Source organism: Coregonus lavaretus, assembly GCF_964263955.1.
Source record: "Coregonus lavaretus genome assembly, chromosome: 10".
Taxonomy (NCBI): domain Eukaryota; kingdom Metazoa; phylum Chordata; class Actinopteri; order Salmoniformes; family Salmonidae; genus Coregonus; species Coregonus lavaretus.
Window position 1 is genome coordinate 34,012,093 of NC_139997.1, and position 23,732 is coordinate 34,035,824.

At 40.7% G+C, this 23,732-nt stretch overlaps 2 protein-coding genes across 7 annotated transcripts in view; one reads left to right on the forward strand and one right to left on the reverse strand.

Moving 5' to 3' along the window:
• Nucleotides 1–995: 995 nt before the first annotated feature.
• LOC311135535 (SAM domain-containing protein SAMSN-1-like) lies at nt 996–14,696 on the forward strand. Its single transcript, XM_084169544.1, has 8 exons — nt 996–1,174; nt 2,961–3,041; nt 3,312–3,446; nt 6,072–6,207; nt 6,699–6,850; nt 7,088–7,297; nt 7,547–7,697; nt 13,443–14,696. The coding sequence occupies exons 1-8, from the start codon at nt 1,112–1,114 to the stop codon at nt 13,631–13,633; spliced, it is 1,119 nt and encodes a 372-aa protein (XP_084025670.1). The 5' UTR covers nt 996–1,111; the 3' UTR covers nt 13,634–14,696.
• A 479-nt stretch (nt 14,697–15,175) lies between these two features.
• The window catches only part of LOC311136001 (glycerophosphodiester phosphodiesterase domain-containing protein 5-like), a 66,219-nt gene continuing 57,662 nt past the window's right edge, over nt 15,176–23,732 (reverse strand). For 5 of the 6 annotated variants that reach the window (XM_084170055.1, XM_084170054.1, XM_084170058.1 and 2 more), the window contains 3 exons: nt 19,180–19,262; nt 18,248–18,360; nt 15,176–18,137 (listed from right to left, as the gene is read on the reverse strand). In XM_084170055.1, coding sequence (XP_084026181.1) covers nt 18,061–18,137; nt 18,248–18,360; nt 19,180–19,262 — 273 coding nt within the window. In that variant the 3' untranslated portion in view covers nt 15,176–18,060. The other variant, XM_084170059.1, reaches the window with a different exon arrangement.

Genomic DNA, 23,732 nt, shown 5'->3' on the forward strand with positions numbered 1-23,732 from the left:
CAAATCCTGACTCAGGAACTGGGATTCGTTGGACCAGGTGATGTTTTTCCCCTCCTCAATTGTCCAATGTTGGTGATTATGTGCCCACTGGAGCCGCTTCTTCTTGTTTTTAGCTGATAGGATTGGAACCCGGTGTGGTCGTCTGCTGCAATAGCCCATCCGTGACAAGTACTGACGAGTTGTGCGTTCTGAGTTGCCATTCTGCACTCCACTGTTGTACTGCACCGTTATTTCCTGTTTGTGGCCCGCCTGTTAGCTTGCACAATTTTTTCCATTCTCCTTCGACCTCTCTCATCAATGAGCTGTTTTTGCCCACAGGACTTGTTTGTCGCACCATTCTCCGTAAACCCTAGACACTGTCGTGCGTAAAACGCCCAAGATGCCGTCTGTTTCATACCACGCTCAAAGTCGCTTAGGTCACTCGTTTTGCCCATTCTAACATTCAATCGAACAGTATCTGAATGCCTCGATGCCTGTCTGCCTGCTTTATATAGCAAGCTACGGCCACGTGACTCACTGTCTGTAGGAGCGAACCACTTTTGTGAACGGGGTGGTGTACCTAATAAACTATATTTTGTATTAATTTAAAAATTATTTAACTTAGTGAGGTAATAGAGTGGAAACTGCAATATACAGGCTATGTGCTGTTCACCCCTTCCTGTGCTCACCAGTCGCTTGGCCTCATCAGTAGTTTACTAGTTACAGTGAGTTGCATTTAACTTGGTGCATTGTTAAAAAGTCTCATGTAGGCAACAGTTTGTGACATTGACTGAAAAGTCTTTCAACGTTCAAAAATGATTTTACCATACAACAACAATCCAGCAGTCATCAATGAGGCTTTCTTGGTGCACTGAGGATGCTTCAATTTCTGCAGCTTGTTGACGAGACTTTACATCTCCCACCTAAAAGTACAACACATTCATGCCTTTGATTACAGACTGTGTAGATATAGTCACATCCTGCCTGCCTTAGAGGAAATGTACCTGCTCTGCTCTGCACAACTGTTGCGGTATAGTAGGTTGTTGTTATGATGATTGGTCTAATAGGCTATAGCACAGTTGTTTTTTATCCTAAATAAAAAACTGTCCAGCAGTAATTCAGATTCAGCACTATGCTTCAGAGGAAACCGTCAAATGTCTCAAACAAAGACCCAAAGAGCAAGACAAAACCAAAGGTGAGATCTTTTAAATGTCAGGTTTTTTGGGGGTAAAATCTGCTTTTCTATTTGCTGCTATCCAATGTAATAACAAAAAGCAACATTTTATACACTACCGGTCAAAAGTTTTAGAACACCTACTCATTCAAGGGTTTTTATTTTATTTTTACTATTTTCTACATTGTAGGATAATAGTGAAGACATCAAAATGATTAAATAGCACATATGGAATCATGTAGTAACCAAAAAAATTTAAACAAATCAAATATATTTCATATTTGAGATTCTTCAAATAGCCACCCTTTGCCTTGATGACAGCTTTGCACACTCTTGGCATTCTCTCAACCTGTTTGGTTACTACATGATTCCATATGTGTTATTTCATACAATGTAGAAAATAGTACAAATAAAGAAAAACCCTTGAATGAGTAGATGTTCTAAAACGTTTGACCGGTAGTGTATGTCTTTAACTGGTTGGGCATTTTGTTTGACATTTTTAAAACTGCGTGTATTACAATAAATTGAAATGTTCTAAAGCATATTTCCAAACATTGGGCTGTATTATGCACATAACTCAGGATATTAAAGTTGAAGATTCACTCAAAAGATTTGAGCATAGTGCTGATGAGTAGAGGGAGTTTTAGGAAGATCAGGAGGACTAGAATGTGCTAGAACAGTTGTTACCCCCACGCATCACGTCTATTTCTATGGGCACAAGCACTGTCCATGACACAAACTGTTCACACCCCTTTTGTTGGCGGAGAGATAATTTTACAGGTTTAAAGCTTATTTCCTGCAATTCTATCAATTTTGCCATGGGCTGATATTTGTTTTTGCAATGTTCTGCAATTCTCCACATTTTGCCATGGGGTGGAGAGAACATTTTGCAGTTTTAAAGCTAATTTCCTACAATTCTACACATTTTGCCATTTCTTATTAGTGTTCTGTGTGACTCAAACATTACAACAAAATCAATGGGCAAAAAAACCTAGCTAAAAAACATTAACTGACATGGGATAGTTGATCTGGACATTTCTGATGTTACAAATAGATCTCCAAGGTCTGCAATGACTGACATGACAAGAAGAAAACAGCTGATGCACTACCCAATTTTAGCCAAACTTTCTTTTTTTGTGTGGGGGGAGGGGGGATTCCGCGCACCACTGCCGACCCCTCGTGCCTCCCCTAAGGTGCTCGCCCCACAGTTTGGGAACCACTCTGCTAGAATAATAAAATGCATAACAATAACAATATTATACATAACACGAATACAACACTGAACAAATAAAGTAGCAAAATAATAACATAAAATACTATAATATTCAATGTATTCATTGGGATTTAGCATAAGAGATACATTTACATGACATCAATTTATGGAAAATGGCCAACCATAACTGATACAAACCTCATTAGCTGCAGTGAAGCTGAGCACAACTCAGCACTCACCCATTACCATACAGTAATACTCATAATGCTCATGATATCAGAGTCCAAACTGAATCTGCAGTTACATCATCAAATCCAATCCTAAACAAATACAACATTAGATACAATTCAGTACAAAAAAGATCAAGAAAAATCTCAATCCAGTGGATAAAATGCCGTAATAGAGCCTGGTGGTAATACAGACAGTACTATGTAAATACATGACCAGAGGAACAGCAGATTAGATGGTTTACAGGGTATAGGCCTACAGACATGACTGCTCTGAGTTCTACATAAACACTGCAGCCAGACAACATGTGTCCTGCTGTTACCATCCAAAACACATTTTAATCCGTTAATCTCCCATCTCACCCAGCGCTCCACTAGCTTTGGCCGATTTGACACCTTCAGACACCAACCAGCCCCAGTGAAGCCAGAGGAAAATGGCAATTCTTTGGTACGTGAAGCATCTGTCTGATTTTGTTAGCTACTTCAACCAGTAATTCCTTATAAGTGACACTGTAAACTTTCTTAATTGTTTCAACATTAGTTTTCAACATTTGTTGAAATATTTGTTTTAATTCAAATTAAATTGATTAATGTTTCAAGTCAGCAGGGCTGACTCAAGATTTTTTAAACACTTCTAACTTTGGGCTTTGTATGCTGCTGTATCGTAGTTTAAGCATGTCAACCATGTAACAACATGTGTGTGTTAATATGTGTGTAGTTTGCAGAGGAAGAGCAGGTTGTCAGTGGTGACCAGACCAGATCAGGAGGTATAGGGAAGAAGATGAAGGCCATCTCACTTTTGATGAGGAAGAGAATGGGCAGGAATTATACCAAAGCCCTGTCAGAGGAAATGGTGAGTAAGCGGATCACGTTGTGTCATACAGATCAGGCCTCAACATTCAGTGTACCACAGACCTTGGATAAAAGCCAAAAGAGGGAAATTAAAGTTTAACGAAAAGAAAGCTGATGTCCAAATGCAGAGGTATGGGCTAGTATGTAGAAAATTAACAGTAACACCACACAAACTGTAGGAACAGACCCCCTGCGTAATAAGGATCAAGTCCATTCTTCTATGTAGCAAAATAATTGAGCAACACATGAATGAACAATAGAATCCCAACAGAACTGGAACCTTGGAAGTGTACAGAATGATAATACAGTGATAATACAATACAGTGATAATACAATACAGTGATGATACAGTGCATGGCTTCTCAGGAGGATCCTCAGGAGGATGACATGTAAGGAAAGGAGGATTATACTGTAAATTATGACGAACAAGCAGTGCGTGCGTGGGTAAAATCACTGGGGAAGCCAAGCCAGAAAAAGAAAGCCATATTACAACCTATGTGTTGTGATAATTGCGTTGTTTGCTCTATAACCTGTTAGTTCATATGCCTTGTGATTGTGATATATAGGTTTAAGGCCGAGACATTAAGAAGATACAGTGGCAGAATAAGTTCAACCACACCTTTTTTTCTTTACGAAACCGGAGAGCAACCTCTGTCCGGTGAAGTCCACAATGTCACGTTTGTTTTTAGAAGGATTTGACCAAGGTGCAGCGTGGTATGCGTACATAATCGTTTAATATATTAAACACTGACAAAACAACAAAAGCAACGTAACGTGCAGTTCAAAAGGCTAAACATACAACAAGCCAAACTGAAACAAGATCCCACAACTAAAGGTAGGCAAAATGGCTACCTAAGTATGATCCCCAATCAGAGACAACGATCGACAGCTGCCTCTGATTGGGAACCACACCCGGCCAACATAGAAATAATAACATAGAATTCACACCCTGACCGAACAAACTAGAGAAAACCGGGCTCTCAAGGTCAGGGCGTGACACACAAAGCATATTGCATGTATCAAACAGTTACATGACCTACAGCATGGTCAAGCAAGTTCATGTTTCCGACATTTTCGGACTACTAAACAACTATTGATTTAGAACCACAGAGAGTTACCGCAAGTTGCAAAGAAAACAGGAGCTGCCTCCACTATTCCAGCACCATTTCAACTTCAGCATCATCATATCACCTATGCTTAGTCTAATACAGTGACAACTAAAAGATACCTAAAAAGATTTAGTCCAATCAACTTAAGCTAAATATGATGTGGCTGTCCATGGTTTAGATTTCTCTGTGTGCGTGCGTTTGTGCAAGTAGAAAAAACATGTTGACTCACCCTACTTGTAGAGAAACGCCAATGCCATCCTCCTCTCTTTCATGTTGATAAAACGGTCTATGACTCTGTCATACAGTAAACGCTTTCATTTTTTGTTGTCCTAGGCTACCTGGCTAAAATGGATGCTCGCTAGCCTAACTTCCTTCCTTTCATGGGCAAAAATGTGCCAGGCCAGCTAGTTAACATTAGCCTACTACATCTAGCTACATATTTAACTTCCATCCTCTCAGGCCAGGGGCACAATGTATGCATTTATGGTTGGATCAGAATATAATCATTGGCCAGTACGGAGAATTAAGTAAAACCACAAGTCCAAATCCCTATCTCCATCCATGGCTAATTTAGGAAAGGGCCAATTTGTGCTAGTTAGCTAGCCACCAGATGACAACAACACAACAAGATGCAACAATTCAAGTTTTTTCCTGTCAATGACGTTTTGCTCTCGATGTGATGTGATTGGAGTGAAGCCAAATCTGGCTTCCCTTGACACTTTTTTTGGTGCACCAGGACCATTCACAGTTGAGCTCACTCAGTTTAACTCAAAGCTTATTGGCTATTATTTTATATATTTTTTGTATCAAGGGAGGCCAAATGCTCACTGGCTTCCCTTGCATTCAACGCTACGGGCGGCAAACAATGTCATACTCTTTTTGACCAGCATCAGATAGATGGCCTACACATACAGAGACAAGAGACAGAGGAGCACTGTTTCGCTTGATCTGATGCTTTCTCAGGTGAGATACATTCGACCTCTTGCGAATTGAAGGAAAAATATTTTTTCTTGGTAAATTTTTTGGGGAAGCCTGGCTTCCCTTGGCATCCATGAAAGATAATGAGACAAAGACTCATTACCACATCACCTGGTCACCAAGTTATTTGTGGAGCTAAAAATAAGCACCTCTTCTCTCACAGTGAGGACCAGGGAGGTACAGTCAGAGCCTATGGTGGATTACACACACCTCATGGCCATGTCAAGTCTCAGTTATAAATGGCAAGGTAGTTCTGTGTGGATTAAGGACTCTTGGCAGAAGAGAGGAGAGGAGCTCTTCTGTGCCCTTGCATAAACTGCCTGGGATACTGAGCCGCTTTGGCACATGAGAAATTAAACACGGAATAGCTTAGAGCCCTGCCCCGACCCAGCCCTCTGATTGGTTTAGCTTTCTCCTGTTCTTCCTCCTCAACCGCCACGCTGTGAGATGAGATGAGATGGGAAGTGACAGCATAAGGAGAAAAGGAGGGCAAAGAAAATGATAAAACGTGACCTGTTCTGTTGTTTTTTACTGTGTAGGCCGACGAGATGGAGAGAGATGAAGAAGGAGAAGGGGATATTGTTAATGGCATCCATTTATTTCCAAAAGGACACAGAAAGTCCAGTCACTCTCTGGAAAGTCTCTACATTCTCAACAGTGGACACAGCTCCTCCAGTAAGCTCCTTGGGCACACAGCCAACACCTTACTGAACTAATTAAGTTCCCTTTCACTCTTTACTAATGCAATTTTAGTTTACTCTGCGTTACAGTAAAGCATGTTACACATTGTGGTTGATAAAAATCAAGTGTGGATCCCAATCTACTAAGGCATGTTGTTGGACCTCGATTAACCCAACAAGGATGCCTGACAAACATAATCACAGTCAAAAGTCTAAACTGACAATATTTCACACACTGCCATAACTTTCATAACTTAATCTTCTAATCAGCAAGTAGGCTACCATTAGACCAGCATCAACCATCATGAATAGACATTCATCGCATCAAGGAGTTGAAAACTCCCTCAGTATGTAGCATGATGTACTACAGTACCCACAATGCTCTGTGTAAAACATTTGGCTTTGTGTTTGTAAATATTGTTGTGAAGCCAAACAACATGATGTCGGTCTCCTACCAATCAAACTGTGTTGTGTGCTGCTGCCCAGGTGGGGTGACCAGTGGGTCAGACGGCTCCAGTAACAGAGACAGTCTGAGGCTGGACGAGGAGCTGCCCTACACAGGCCAGTTCTGTGGCAGAGCCCGGGTCCACACAGACTTTGTCCCCAGTCCCTACGACACGGAATCACTTAAACTTAAGGTAATTAACCTACCTGACTAAACCAGTTGTATCCTGATTCCTGACTGACTGAAATATAGCTGTGAATGTAGAATAATATAACATATTATGATAAATTGTTATAGACTGCCTCTTTCTCAATTGTCAAACCTGTCATTTCGCACATCCTCCTGGATTTTTAAGCAGTTGAGATCGAGCCAATGTCTTGCAAAGTAGGTTATGTAGACCTAATAGTAAAAGGCCCAATTCTTCTTTCAGGTTGGGGATGTGATTGAGATCATCAACAAGCCTCCTATAGGTATATGGACAGGCATGCTGAACAACAAGGTGGGAAACTTTAAGTTCATCTACGTGGACCTCATAGTAGAGAAGGTTCCTGAACTGCCTCAGAAGATGAGGACACACAGGAGAAGCAGGAGAACCCGTCCCAAAACGCTACAGGAGCTCCTGGAGCGCCACAATTTGGAGGTAGACTGACTCTCTCTCTCTCTCTCTCTCTCTCTCTCTCTCTCTCTCTCTCTCTCTCTTCTCTCTCTCTCTCCTCAAACCTGTTACAGGTTCCCTGGATTCTTTGGAAAAAATCCCCAGATAAATTGCATCTTTAGGGAACAATATGTTTCTGATGTCAACACAGTGCTAATAGACTGGTTTTAGTTGTGTTTTTCGTTATAACATGGCGACTTGCTTACCGATTGGTATTGTTTATATGTATTGTAGGAGTATGCCTCTTCACTGCTCCTGAATGGCTATCAGACAGTAGATGACCTGAAAGAGCTGAAGGAGAAGTATCTGATGGAACTCAATGTGACTGATCCTGAACACAGACATCGTCTGATGGCAGCTATCGAGTGCCTCCAAGAACCCCAAAGTGAGTCAGGGTAGTCTTCCCCCTACTTACATTTCCAGGTGGAATGCAAAGGCACTCACCCAGGCCTTTTGGCATCAGAATTGACAATTGAAACCAATAGAAACCCAAACTCCTTTAGGTGAGGCACAACAGTGTTAGTTCTGACAAAAACGGAAGCATATATATTCAGATCTCCAAAGCAGATAAGGAAGGGTATACCGTCAGCGGATGTGCTGTATCAGGGCCGTGGTATTAGGGACCCAGGTAAATAAGCTAATGAAAACAGGATACCCTTACAAAAAAATAAAATAAAATAAACACATGAGGAAAAACCCATGTGGTTTTCAGACACGTGTGACCTTTCACATGGATTTTCACGTGAACAAATCACATGTGGTTTTCATACATGTGTGAAGTTCCACATTATCATTTTTCATGACTCAGATATGTGGTTTCCCTACATTTCATGTGATATTATAAGTCTCACATGTGTGCTTTAGTAACCAGCGGGGTTAGAACCCAGGTCTCTCACAAGTGAAGCCAACGCGTTGACCATTAGACCAAGAGGGTCAACACAAATGTTGAAGTCGCAGGCCGGGCTACCTCATCATGTGACCATGAGCAAAAGCATGTCATGTCTGTTACACTTTCACATGTTCCTTTTTTGTCATTTTAATGTCAATTTTTAACTAGGGCTGTCAAACAATATTTATTTTTTTAATCGAGTTTATTGCAGGATTTGCTGATTAATCATGATTAATTGCAAATTCAGAATGTTCTCATATTTAGCTGTAATTTAAGATTTTTTTGGTCCAAAGTAACGGTTAGCAAAATCAGGTTAATTGATAAACACACTTTCTTTAACCTCAATGTCAACTTGTTTTGAAATTGCATTGTTGTTTTTAGCTGTATAGATGATGTATTTTGGATGTTTTCAGTGTAATTTGAACGCTTTCAGATAATGTGATTAATCACAATAAAAAAATAATTGTGCACTAAAATTACAAAAAGTGAACTGATTAACCCACATTAACATGTTAAACAGGATAAATAAGGAGGCATCCGAGACGCCATACAAAAGTTAGCTAGTTAGCTACTTAGATTGGCTAAACTCATGTAAACTGTAAAAATCTCACTTTTCTTTTACACGGCAAAACTGTTCAATTATAAATACAAAATTACAGTTAAACATGTTATCTCTAGATTTTGAAAATGTAACCATGCATTGAAACCGTAAAACAGGATGAAAAAATGTGGAGACACAGAGAGCTAACTTATCTGTTCTTTTCATTGGGCTTCTTCCAATGGTCACTGACCAATGTATGAAGAAGAGAGGCGTGCGCCTGCAGCAGTAACAGTCCGAATGAATTTCTCAGAAAGAAGAAATAATTATTTTTAACGCACTTGAATTATTATACTCAGGTAGGCTAAGTAACTTTTTTATAGAATGGCATTACAGAATTTGTAAGGAGAATAACACTGTTTCACTGCCACATGTCAAAGTTCGATTTTCACATCTATGTTTCTTACATGTGAAACTGCAAATTAGAATTTCACATGTGAACGGTTTTCACATGTGAACTTGCAATTCCAGATGTGAAAGTGAGATTTTCACACATGAAGTTTTCTTACATGTAAAACTGCGAATTAGATGTTCACATGGGAAAATGCAATTCCACATGTGAAAGTTAGATTTTCACGTGTGAAAGTTTTTCACATGTGAAACTGCATATCTCACAGGTGAAAACATTATATTCTACTGACTTGAAAAGGTGGTGTTAACATTTGAAATGTAATACATGTGAACATATGGTTTTACATGAGAACAACTGACCTCACGTGTCAGCTCAACGTGAAAATGGCTATTTCTGCAAGTTTCACGTTGTTGTTTTTTTGTAAGGGTAACCACCACTTACAGCAGGGTCGTTCCATATGATTTCAATCACTTTCTGACTGCACCCCTTTTGATTTAAACAAAACCTTCCATACATGTTTTCTCATGGTAGAAGTAGTCAGAAAGGGACTTTTTGGAGCTGAATGCCAAAATATTTAGAAGATAGAGGTGCTCAAAGTTTACCCATTTTGCATACCCCTTCCCTGATGACTGAAACTAAATTATTCCACTGCTCTGTAGTTCGCTACATACTTCAGTCTGAGACTGCTATCATTGAAGTTGTTTGTGGTGATGTCAAAATGTGGGGTGTTGTACAAAACAATGTCATCAACGATTGGATCATCTCTAACCAATCATAGTATTTACATTTTACATTTTAGTCATTTAGCAGACGCTCTTATCCAGAGCGACTTACAGGAGCAATTAGGGTTAAGTGCCTTGCTCAAGGGCACATCGACAGATTTTTCACCTAGTTGGCTCGGGGATTAGAACCAGCGACCTTTCGGTTACTGGCACTACACTCTTAACCACTAAGCTACCTGCCGCTATACCCACCTGTGTTCTGGCTCTGGCCCAACCCATTGGCTCTGGCCCAACCCATTGGTTTCTGGGACCAATCAGATGGTCTAGAATACATTTCCATTCTAGAAATCGTCGGGGAGGTACTCAGATCCAGACTCATTGTGGAGAATAAACTATCGTCCGTGGATGTGGCATAGCATTTGGCCGGAGCAAGGAGTTTGCTCCTTGCCTTCATCATTGTGAAAAATAAATGGTTGAGTTTGATATAATTTGAAAGCTTACAAAACAAGGTTATCAAACTATTTTATGATTTATTGAAAAATATGTTTTTTAATAAATGAATAAAATAATGCTTTAACGTCAATTATCTAATATATATATATATTTTTTTCATAATATATGTTGTAGCTTAGATTTTATTTAATGCATTTATGTATGGAAGGTTTCGTTCAAATCAAAAGGGGTTTAGTCAGAAAGTGATTTAATTAATATAGAAGACCCAGTACAGAGAACAGTACAGGATAGTTACCACAAAGAGTTCAATAAAGTCACAGCAAGCAATTTAGGACAGTTACCACATACAGTTCAATACAGTCACAGCAAGCAATTCAGGACAGTTACCACACACAGTTCAATACAGTCTGTCACAAGGCTGATGTGGATGCGGTGTTGGAGTCAGACGCAGGACACAGAAGCTTAGTTGATCCGACTTTTAATAGTCACCGGAGCAAAATTCAAAATACATCAAGCGAATACGCAAAACAGTGCGTAAAGTGCGCACGGCACTAACAAATAGTAAACTCATACACTCAACCAACCCGACAGGAGAACAACGACACACAACTACAAACAAAAACCAGAGGAAACTTATAGGTGACATAATAAAGTCGTGATGTGGAACAGGTGCACTAAACAGACAAAACCAAACAAACATAGATAACATCAAACGGTGGAAGCTAGTACTCCGGGGACGACGAACGCCGAAGCCTGCCCGAACAAGGAGGAGGAGCAGCCTCGGCGGAATTCGAGACACAGTCACAGCAAACAGTTCAAATCCATTACAGCAAACAGTGCAGGGCAAATAGAGACGGACAAAAACAGATAACTACTACAGTTGACCATTGTACTACAGATGAAGAGCATGTAATACTGTTGAATAGTCCAAACTGTCTGTATTAACTGCAAGAAGTGAACTTCAGAATGTAACATTAATTGTGTTCACCGCACAGTGTGTGTAAATAACAGCATATCAGCCATCTTGTCCTGGCCATAGCTAGCTAAATAAGATATCTTATAATATACAGTGGGGAAAAAAAGTATTTATTCAGCCACCAATTGTGCAAGTTCTCCCACTTAAAAAGATGAGAGAGGCCTGTAATTTTCATCAAATGTACACGTCAACTATGACATACAAAATGAGATTTTTTTTCTCCAGAAAATCACATTGTAGGATTTTTTATGAATTTATTTGCAAATTATGGTGGAAAATAAGTATTTGGTCAATAACAAAAGTTTCTCAATACTTTGTTATATACCCTTTGTTGGCAATGACACAGGTAAAATGTTTTCTGTAAGTCTTCACAAGGTTTTCACACACTGTTGCTGGTATTTTGGCCCATTCCTCCATGCAGATCTCCTCTAGAGCAGTGATGTTTTGGGGCTGTCGCTGGGCAACACAGACTTTCAACTCCCTCCAAAGATTTTCTATGGGGTTGAGATATGGAGACTGGCTAGGCCACTCCAGGACCTTGAAATGCTTCTTCGAAAGCCACTCCTTCGTTGCCCGGGCGGTGGGTTTGGGATCATTGTCATGCTGAAAGACCCAGCCACGTTTCATCTTCAATGCCCTTGCTGATGGAAGGAGGTTTTCACTCAAAATCTCACGATACATGGCCCCATTCATTCTTTCCTTTACACGGATAAGTCGTCCTGGTCCCTTTGCAGAAAAACAGCCCCAAAGCATGATGTTTCCACCCCTATGCTTCACAGTAGGTATGGTGTTCTTTGGATGCAACTCAGCATTCTTTGTCCTCCAAACACGATTAGAGTTGAGTTTTTACCAAAAAGTTATATTTTGGTTTCATCTGACCATATGACATTCTCCCAATCCTCTTCTGGATCATCCAAATGCACTCTAGCAAACTTCAGACGGGCCTGGACATGTACTGGCTTAAGCAGGGGGACACGTCTGGCACTGAAGGATTTGAGTCCCTGGCGGCGTAGTGTGTTACTGATGGTAGGCTTTGTTACTTTGGTCCCAGCTCTCTGCAGGTCATTCACTAGGTCCCCCCGTGTGGTTCTGGGATTTTTGCTCACCATTCTTGTGATCATTTTGACCCCATGGGGTGAGATCTTGCGTGGAGCCCCAGATCGAGGGAGATTATCAGTGGTCTTGTATGTCTTCCATTTCCTAATAATTGCTCCCACAGTTGATTTCTTCAAACCAAGCTGCTTACCTATTGCAGATTCAGTCTTCCCAGCCTGGTGCAGGTCTACAATTTTGTTTCTGGTGTCCTTTGACAGCTCTTTGGTCTTGGCCATAGTGGAGTTTGGAGTGTGACTGTTTGAGGTTGTGGACAGGTGTCTTTTATACTGATAACAAGTTCAAACAGGTGCCATTAATACAGGTAACGAGTGGAGGACAGAGGAGCCTCTTAAAGAAGAAGTTACAGGTCTGTGAGAGCCAGAACTCTTGCTTGTTTGTAGGTGACCAAATACTTATTTTCCACCATGATTTGCAAATAAATTCATTAAAAATCCTACAATGTGATTTTCTGGATATTTTTTTCTCAATTTGTCTGTCATAGTTGACGTGTACCTATGATGAAAATTACAGGCCTCTCACATCTTTTTAAGTGGGAGAACTTGCACAATTGGTGGCTGACTAAATACTTTTTTCCCCCACTGTATATGTAATCGATATACACTGCAAATACACAAAGCACTGCAGATGAAAGGAAAGGCAGAGTCGGAGTCAGGAAACAACATTGAGTGATGCAAGACAAGACAAGCTACTGACAGGAAATGTCATTTTCAGAGGTGAGACACTGTGGCTTGGGTGCTGCACTAGCCTATCCATCTTGTTTTTCAAGCTTATGCAAACCTTTTCATCTTTTGAACTTCGCTTTTCACTGTAGTAAGCAAAAGTAACAGGGTCTCACAGCTTCCACAGCCTACATAAAGATTGAAACATACCAGCTACAATAGGCATATTTCGGTGCTGGGGAGAAAGAGGAAACAATGAAAAAAGTAATTTCTACATCTCTGATATTGCGGGAACATATTTGTGGCCATTACTTTTGAATAGACCAATATAAGCTCTCAAAGTCCCCATGCCCATTCCATTCCAGGTGATGGTCAGAAGGAGGGAGAGTTGAACCAGGAAGCCAAGTCCCCGACTGAGAGCGTTAAAGCGGACCTGAACCACTGCCCCAGAGACTCTGGCTGCTACATCCCTTCTGACTGCTCAGACAACAGCAAGGAGGAGACAGACATCCACCTGCCAGCACTGCACCATCATCCTCCCATGGATCAGACCTAACCACCTCCTGCAGATAGACACTCCTAAGGGCCTGCCGCACTAGCAGAAAAATTATTGTTGTGGATCGATGCAATTCACCCGAATCATGGTCTAATGTGAAAGCCCTTTTCTTCAAGACAAGAGCACTCCTTTTTGCTTTCATACTGCATTTAGTATCTGTAGCCTATGTGGCTGTCACTGCAATTGTTATGTATGAAGCTACTGTACACAATTTCCTGTTCTAGTGAGTTGGCTTGGTGGCTGATTTGTAAATGTTAATGATGATGTAACCAAAGCCTTTACAGCTGTTCAAATCACTCTGTCATTGGACCTGTGAAATCATCGCAGTAGGCTTTGTTTTTAGCACAATGTGCAATGTCAACTTTACTGTGTGTGGGTGTACAGTACAAGAGGTGCCTGTGGAAGTGGGAGAGATTAAATGCAGGCAGGTCACCCGAATAACAAGTCAGAATTCAACGTCCATCCATGTCTGAGGAGGTCGGGAGAGGATGTGGAAACTGGCCACTAGGGGCAACAGTATGTGCTGTTACCTTTAAGTAGGTGTTGTGGACAGGGATGGCTGATGGGCGTAAGCATCTGCCTGTGGCTCCAAAGGTTGCATGTTTAAATCCAGCGACAAAGTTGTTTTTTTATATTTTTGTTTTAAGCCTATCCCTAACCTTAACCCTTACCTTAACCATTCGGCGTTAATGCATAACCTTAAGAATTCTGAGTTAATGCCTAACCTTAAGAATTCTGAGTTAATACCTAAACTTAACCTTGGAACGATACAGAGAAGTAACCAAACACTTTGAAGTTTGATGTTTGAGAAACATGGATGAACGTCTAATTCTGATGTGCGACTGTGAGAGCTTGTTGATTAAATTAGGGTTTAAAGGATTTTCCTACTGTATCTTACAGTATTGGTTTATGGTATTATTTAACATTTTGTTTAAGTGATTTGAGAGTTAGTAGCTTACTGTCAGTTTCTTGAATGCTCTCCTTCATTCTAGCAATTGTTACACCAATGTATTATTGAAACACCTATGAAATCTCTTTGCAAAAATACATTATTATAATTTTCTGCAGCTGTTAAATCATTTATGGTGAGAATGGCACACAGGGCAAAACATTTTTTTGCTGAAGTTTAGACGGGAAGAACAACCAGCAGAAGTATGGCAATTTATAGGAGGTTGGTAAAAATTATTCACAATACAGTAAAAGACGATTTATGGTCATTCCGGAGTCTGCATTGGCCGTACAGCATTTACTGCGATGCGGCCTCTGCAGAAGTCAGAGCATTCATACCAACAGAGCTGTTGGTTAAGGAAGTTGTCAAGGAAGTGAGTTTGTGTTTAAACATGTCAATGCAGACTATACGGAGCTATACGGAGCCCTCCGCATTGTTACAAAATGTAGGAGGCGCCCGGCGATGCCTCCGGAGGCTCTGCAATTGCGTCACCACATCCGTACGGAGCCTCTGGACCGCATTTTCAGGATCAAGCATAAATCGGCATTAACTTATTAACAGTTCGCATATGCATGAAATAAGCACACTTTGGATACATTTACATTCTTTATTAATGCAAGTCATTGATTTGAGATGGAAATCTGAGAGGTACATCACGCTGTCCTTACTTCAGAGCATGAGTCCACATGGTGGCAGTGTTGTCAAAGTCCCTTAGCAACCACCATGTATCCTGGATGGGGCCTTATCCAACACAGGCCTACTCATTCCAAAATGTATAATCCTGAACTAAATGGACTTGACCATTCTGTTGATATGGGTGTGTCATTAGTAATGAATGAAGAAACGTTTCATAGATGAATAATAGCACAATCAGGATCCTCAAAAAACAGATCAGTGAAACACTACAATTAAGAAATATGCTTGTTTTGCCATTTCACACAATTATGGATTTTTATATCAACAAAAAATGTGACAAATATTACAATAAGTAGAATTAGCACAGTGAGGTAAAAAAGAAATATCCACAATAAATGATGTACAGCTACACCGTCGTGTTTCTCCAAGATAATGGGACACATCCATTGGTTTGTTTGCACATATGATCTACATACCTGAAATACTATTTATAGGACTTGTGTCATGTAACAATATAAATATTGAAAAACACTGCTACTGCGACCGGCTCTTATTGTAACATACCAGAAACGACTTTACAAAAAGGCAGCCACGTGAAGAGATACAGTGCCTTGCAAAAGTATTCATCCCCCTTGGCGTTTTTCCTATTTTGTTGCATTACAACCTGTAATTTAAATGGATTTTTATTTGGATTTCATGTAATGGATATACACAAAATAGTCCAAATTGGTGAAGTGAAATTAAAAAAATAACTTGTTTCCAAAAATTATAATAAAAGAAATAACGGTGCGTGCATATGTATTCACCCCCTTTGCTATGAAGCCCCTAAATAAGATCTAGTTCAATAAAGTCCACCTGTGTGTAATCTAAGTGTCACATGATCTGTCACATGATCTCAGTATATATACACATGTTCTGAAAGGCCCCAGAGTCCGCAACACCACTAAGCAAGGGGCACCACCAAGCAAGCGGCACCATGAAGACCAAGGAGCTCTCCAAACAGGTCAGGGACAAAGTTGTGGAGAAGTACAGATCAGGGTTGGGTTATAAAAAAATATCAGAAACTTTGAACATCCCACGGAGCACCATAAAATCCATTATTAAAAAATGGAAAGAATATGGCACCACAACAAACCTGCCAAGAGAGGGCTGCCCACCAAAACCCACGGACCAGGCAAGGAGGGCATTAATCAGAGAGGCAACAAAGAGACCAAAGATAACCCTGAAGGAGCTACAAAGCTCCACAGCAGAGATTGGAGTATCTGTCAATAGGACCACTTTAAGCCGTACAATCCAGAGCTGGGCTTTACGGAAGAGTGGCCAGAAAAAAGCCATTGCATAAAGAATAAAATAAGCACGTTTGGTGTTTGCCAAAAGACATGTGGGAGACTCCCCAAACATATGGAAGAAGGTACTCTGGTCAGATGAGACTAAAATTTAGCTTTTTGGCCATCAAGGAAAACGCTATGTCTGGCGCAAACCCAACACCTCTCATCACCCCGAGAACACCATCCCCACAGTGAAGCATGGTGGTGGCAGCATCATGCTGTGGGGATGTTTTTCATCAGCATGGACTGGGAAAATGGTCAGAATTGAAGGAATGATGGATGATGCTAAAAACACGGAAATTCTTGAGGGAAACCTGTTTCAGTTTTCCAGAGATTTGAGACTGGGACAGAGGTTCACCTTCCAGCAGGACAATGACCCTAAGCATACTGCTAAAGCAACACTTGAGTGGTTTAAGGGGAAACTTTAAAATGTCTTGGAATGACCTAGTCAAAGCCCAGACCTCAATCCAATTGATAATCTGTGGTATGACTTAAAGATTGCTGTACACCAGCAGTTTTGCCTTGAAGAATGGGCAAAAATCTCAGTGGCTAGATGTGCCAAGCTTATAGAGACATACCCCAAGAGACTTGCAGCTGTAATTGCTGCAAAAGGTGGCTCTACAAAGTATTGACTTTTTTTTTTTTTGGGGGGGGGGGGGGGGGTGTTTTTTTGTCTTCTTGTTTGTTTCACAAGAAAAAATATTTTGCATCTTCAAAGTGGTAGGCATGTTGTGTAAATCAAATGATACAAACCCCCCAAAAATCCATTTTAATTCCAGGTTGTAAGGCAACAGAATAGGAAAAATGACAAGGGGGGGTGAATACTTTCGCAAGCCACTGTAAAGATATAACTTCAACCTAAAGCAAACCAATCATGGCATGACAGAAGAGGCAGAGAAAATATGATTGCAACATGGACTATCTTGACTATTGAATGCCCTTCATGTGCATCCCTGTATAACCACAATGCAAGAACAGTGTAAGTTCATTCCCATAATGCAAAATGTAATTCACACATCGATAGGAGAGGACACGCATGTTAGAGATTTCAGTCTTATATCATACAATTCAGAACTCCAAACCATGAAAATCCCCTGAGGGAAAATAAAATAACAGAAAAACTAAACTAAAAAAAAAAACTTAACTCCTCTGCTACATAAACAAATTAGCGAAGAAAAAACATCCCATGATCCGTCAGAACCAGAAATACAACTTCTAAAAAGGTCACTCCAGCAAGAAGGTCAACAGTCTTCAAAATATTGAACATTCAGAACTTTAAAGTTCAAATTTCCAACATGTTGGCAGAAACATCCATGTTTACAATAGCAGCCATTGTGATTCTGTCTGTTGCAGTCAACGTGTGATGCCGTCATAAGTGTAGCTGTCACAACCAGCTCAGACAGGTACAGAGAAAACTCATCCTTCCTGCACATTGGCGTAGCCATTCTCAGGGTATAGAGACAGTTCATCAACGGGCCATTGTCCTGGCCATTCTCCAGGTATACAGACACAGCTCACTTGTACTGCCCAATGTCGTAGCCATTCTCTGGATATAGATGTTCATCTGTACTGGTTACTCCATTGCTTACCTCTAAAAAAGGAGAGAAAAGAAGAGTTCAACTTTGACCCTCACTCTTTTCCATTCTTGATTAGGTCAAGTGGGTTAGTTCGACCATGGCGCTGGCAACACCGTTTTGGTACCTGAAAATATGAGCTTCTCCTTCATGATGTTGACATCCCGGCTGGGCCTGCGCGCCACAGCACTCAGCATGATCTGCTCTGGGTTGTAGTTCTGCATGCCACTCATCCTCCACCTGGTGCAGCACAGAGAGGCACAGCACTGTCAGACACACCATTAGAATCAGTGGAGGCTGCTGAGGAGAGGACGGCTCATAATAATGTCTGAAATGGTGTCAACGGAGTGGTATTAACCACATGGAAACCATGTTTATGATGTGTTTAATACCATTCCATTGACTACATTCCAGACATTATTATGAGCTGTCCTTCCCTCAGAAGCCTCTACTGGTTAGAATTGATATAAACATTGACAAATGATGAATACATTAAGAAAAATGAAACCTATAGTGTTCACTGAGTACATGAGCTTTAGAGACACAAGAGAAGAACAAGGACAGAAGACAGATAAGACAGAAAACAAGAAAGCAACATGAGCCAGGGAAGTCACCTCGGTTACCTGATCACGTGATAGCTGACAGATGCCAGAGTGCAGCAGAGAAACGTAGCATGCAGATCAGGCAGAATAAAGGACAAACAAGGCAAAGAGAGAGGAAGGAGGAAGGAATAAATGAGAGACAGTGAGAAGGAGAGAAATGGAAACAGTGATGAGGAGAAGAATGAGAGACAGTAAACAAAGAAAGCGAGAGAGCAGAAAGGCAGGGCAGTGAAAGGGAAAGAGCAGAAGAGTCAGTTGAGATGCAGAATGCTATGCAGCACAAACCTCATCACACAGAGATCAAAGTAGAGTCAGACCTCTACCATTACACAACAGTTATGATAAACGTTTACAGTGGAGCAGACATAAAGTATGCTGCAAATATACAACTGCTGATAGCAAAATGAGAAGGAAATCAAGTTTAATAATAGAATCTCAATAAAAAATGGGTACCTACTTTTGAAAGATGAATATTCCTATAACTATGGCGATGGAGACTAGATCGGAGGTGATCCAGACCAAGCAGTATTCATCTGGGCTCTGGAACAACAAGACAGCCACTGAGAACCAACATCCTCCACCACTAGATGGGAGCATCACCACACAAACATACGTCTTGCAGTATCGCTCATACATCTTTTGCAGAAGAAGCTTTATTTTGGTGGCGTCTGGTACATTCTAATGCCTCGATTCCATCTGAAATACACAGCAAAATTATTGAATACTTTATCGAGATACCTCCCAGATTAAAAAAAATCAGTTGTAGTATTGTTTAGAAAGACATGGCTTTACAATTTAAATTACTGAAAATGTATGAATTCAGTGTATTGTTAGTTGTTTTTGATATTATCTAGGCCTATATGATCAGGTCTATTTTCTAAGGAAGAGAACATTAAACCTTTTTAACATTTAACCTGTCTTCTCTTGAGATAAGTCTTATTTACAGTTTTACTGCAAGATATGAATTGCCACAATTATGTTTGTTCTTCAAATTATGTATTTTATTAAAACAGAAAAATGAAGTAAATAGCCCACAATTATCTTGAAAAATAAATTTCAGATTTTGTTTTTCCAAGTTTCCGTTATTCCCACTTTTTTTAATAGAAAACCCACACAATTGGATGTTCTAAGTCCACAACAATGCTTAAACCACATTTTGAGGTCTGGGAAAAATCGAAAAAAACTAAAACAAATACCCACTGGATTGATTAATATAATCATGATATCATTCTGCCAGGTAAGCATAGGCTACTTTGTATTTAACATTTAATTGATCAGGTTTTTGGGAAAGCCTTTCCATCTAGCAGAAGACTGTTTTCATTAGCATCATCGCTAACGGCTACACAAAGTGGTAGATGTGCGCACTGCACACACACAGACGGGCATTCTCCTTGCTTCGTCAGAAAGTTGCAGGAAATTCAAATCACTGATGCATTCTGTTCATGTCTTATGATAAACTTGGGCAAATGAATACCTTTTCAATAGATTTAGTTGATTCCCTACTAAGGTCAATACATTTTTGAACATTGTTCAATTCTGTTTTAATGCCTGAAGGCCCAAATTATCATATTTGGACTAGAATTATGCTCTCCACTACCTATTGTTCCTGCAGTGATGATTCACCATCTTCATCGAATTTTTTCATAATTTATCTGCAGACAATCTGTAAAAAGTCTAGGCCTACCAGTAGCCTATGCAAATTAGGGAGCCAAATGAACAGCTCTCTCACCGATGCGATTCGGTAGGCTACACTCACTACCTACAGTGGGGGAAAAAAGTATTTAGTCAGCCACCAATTGTGCAAGTTCTCCCACTTAAAAATATGAGAGAGGCCTGTAATTTTCATCATAGGTACACGTCAACTATGACAGACAAATTGAGGGGAAAAAATCCTGAAAATCACATTGTAGGATTTTTAATGAATTTATTTGCAGATTATGGTGGAAAATAAGTATTTGGTCACCTACAAACAAGCAAGATTTCTGGCTCTCACAGACCTGTAACTTCTTCTTTAAGAGGCTCCTCTGTCCTCCACTCGTTACCTGTATTAATGGCACCTGTTTGAACTTGTTATCAGTATAAAAGACACCTGTCCACAACCTCAAACAGTCACACTCCAAACTCCACTATGGCCAAGACCAAAGAGCCGTCAAAGGACACCAGAAACAAAATTGTAGACCTGCACCAGGCTGGAAAGACTGAATCTGCAATAGGTAAGCAGCTTGGTTTGAAGAAATCAACTGTGGGAGCAATTATTAGGAAATGGAAGACATACAACTCGTCGTGTTTGGAGGACAAAGAATGCTGAGTTGCATCCAAAGAACACCATACCTACTGTGAAGCATGGGGGTGGAAACATCATGCTTTGGGGCTGTTTTTCTGCAAAGGGACCAGGACGACTGATCCGTGTAAAGGAAAGAATGAATGGGGCCATGTATCGTGAGATATTGAGTGAAAACCTCCTTCCATCAGCAAGAGCATTGAAGATGAAACGTGGCTGGGTCTTTCAGCATGACAATGATCCCAAACACACCGCCCGGGCAACAAAGGAGTGGCTTCCTAAGAAGCATTTCAAGGTCCTGGAGTGGCCTAGCCAGTCTCCAGATCTCAACCCCATAGAAAATCTTTGGACGGAGTTGATAGTCCGTGTTGCCCAGCGACAGCCCCAAAACATCACTGCTCTAGAGGAGATCTGCATGGAGGAATGGGCCAAAATACCAGCAACAGTGTGTGAAAACCTTGTGAAGACTTACAGAAAACGTTTGACCTGTGTCATTGCCAACAAAGGGTATATAACAAAGTATTGAGAAACTTTTGTTATTGACCAAATACTTATTTTCCACCATAATTTGCAAATAAATTCATTAAAAATCCTACAATGTGATTTTCTGGATTGTTTTTCCTCATTTTGTCTGTCATAGTTGACGTGTACCTATGATGAAAATTACAGGCCTCTCTCATCTTTTTAAGTGGGAGAACTTGCACAATTGGTGGCTGACTAAATACTTTTTTCCCCACTGTATGTTTCCATTAACTTGTCCAGTGATTTTTTTTTTACATTTAGAAAGTTTGCATAGAAAATAGATGTGACAATTGCCTGCTAGGCTGTGTTTCCATGTAATTATCTTCTGTTGATAAAAACAGCTGGACGTAATGATGTCATACCAAAAACCAACAGTATCGAATAAAAATGTAGTGGTTGACGTGTTTCAATTACCCAATTAGGAAAATAGTGCATTAATAAGGGACAGATCTAAATTTACTGGGGGGAGGGGCTGGTCCAACTCAAGCTGTCATAAAATAATTACACCCCTGCCCTTGTACAGTAAAACAAATTGAACACACTTCCCCTTCAAAGAATTCACTCAAAATAATGTTTACGACCACAAATAACAATAACTGTAGCGACCGTGTGTTTATAAACGTGGATATCAACTTTGCCACTTCAGCATGCTTTTGTGGTGCAGTCGATGCCACGCAGGGCTACAGGCCAGAAGGTTGAGGGTTCGCCGACCACCATAGACGACCTCACTCTCACTGCCTGTTTCATTACACTACGATCAGAGTCGTCTGCAGACAACGATCAGCTAGGGGGAAATCAGATTTTCCTAATTTTGATGCCATATTTATTATTATATAAAATATATGCAACAACTTTTCCACCAACAAGTTGCTGTGCCAATGCACCACACAACCAATAAACAAAGTCAGTATCGAGGGATATACAGTGCATTAGGAAAGTATTCAGACCCCTTGACTTTTTCAACATTTTGCTAAGTTATAGCCTTATTCTAAAATTGATTAAATTGTTTTTTTCCTCATCAATCTACACACAATACCCCATAATGACAAAGCAAAAACAGGTTTTTAGAAATTTGTACACATAATTTTTTTTAACTAAAAACTTAAATATCACGTTTACATAAGTATTCACCCTTTACTCAATACTTTGTTGAAGCACCTTTGGTAGTGATTACAGCCTCGAGACTTCTTGGGTATGACGCTACCTGCTTGGCACACCTGTATATGGGGAGTTTCTCCCATTCTTCCCTGCAGACCCTCTCAAGCTCTGTCAGGTTGGATGGGGAGCGTCGCAGCACAGCTATTTTCAGGTCTCTCCAGAGATGTTCCATCGGGTTCAAGGCTCTGGCTGGACCACTCAAGGACATTCAGAGACTTGTCCCGAAGCCACTCCTGCGTTGTCTTGGCTGTGTGCTTAGGGTCATTGTCCTGTTGGAAGGTGAACCTTCGCCCCAGTCTGAGGTTCTGAGTGCTCTGGAGCAGGTTTTCATCAAGGATCTCTCTGTACTTTGCTCCGTTCATCTTTCCCTTGATCCTGACTAGTCTCCCAGTCCCTGCCACTGAAAAACATCCCCACAGCATGATGCTGCCACCACCATGCTTCACCGTAGGGATGGTGCCAGGTTTCCTCCAGACGTGACGCTTAGCATTGAGGCCAAAGAGTTCAATCTTGGTTTCATCAGACCAGAGAATCTTTTTTCTCATGGTCTGAGAATCTTTAGGTGCCTTTTGGCAAACTTCAAGCAGGCTGTCATGCACCTTTTACTGAGGAGTGGCTTCCGCTGGCCACTCTACCATAAAGGCCTGATTGGTGATGGATTGCTGCAGGGATGGTTATCCTTCTGGAAGGTTCTCCCATCTCCACAGAGGTACTCTAGAGCTCTGTCAGAGTGACCATTAGGTTCTTGGTCACCTCCCTGATCAAGGCCTTTCTCCCACAATTGCTCAGTTTGGCTGGGCAGCAAGCGCTAGGAAGAGTCTTGGTGGTTCCTAACATCTTTCATTTAAGAATGATGGAGGCCACTGTGTTCCTGGGGACCTTCAATGCTGCAGAAATGTTTTGGTACCCTTCCTTAGATCTGTGCCTTGACACAATCCTGTCTCGGAGCTCTACGGACAATTCCTTCGTCCTCATGGCTTGGTTTTTCTCTGACATGCACTGTCAACTGTGGGACCCTATATAGATAGGTGTGTGCCTTTCCAAATCAT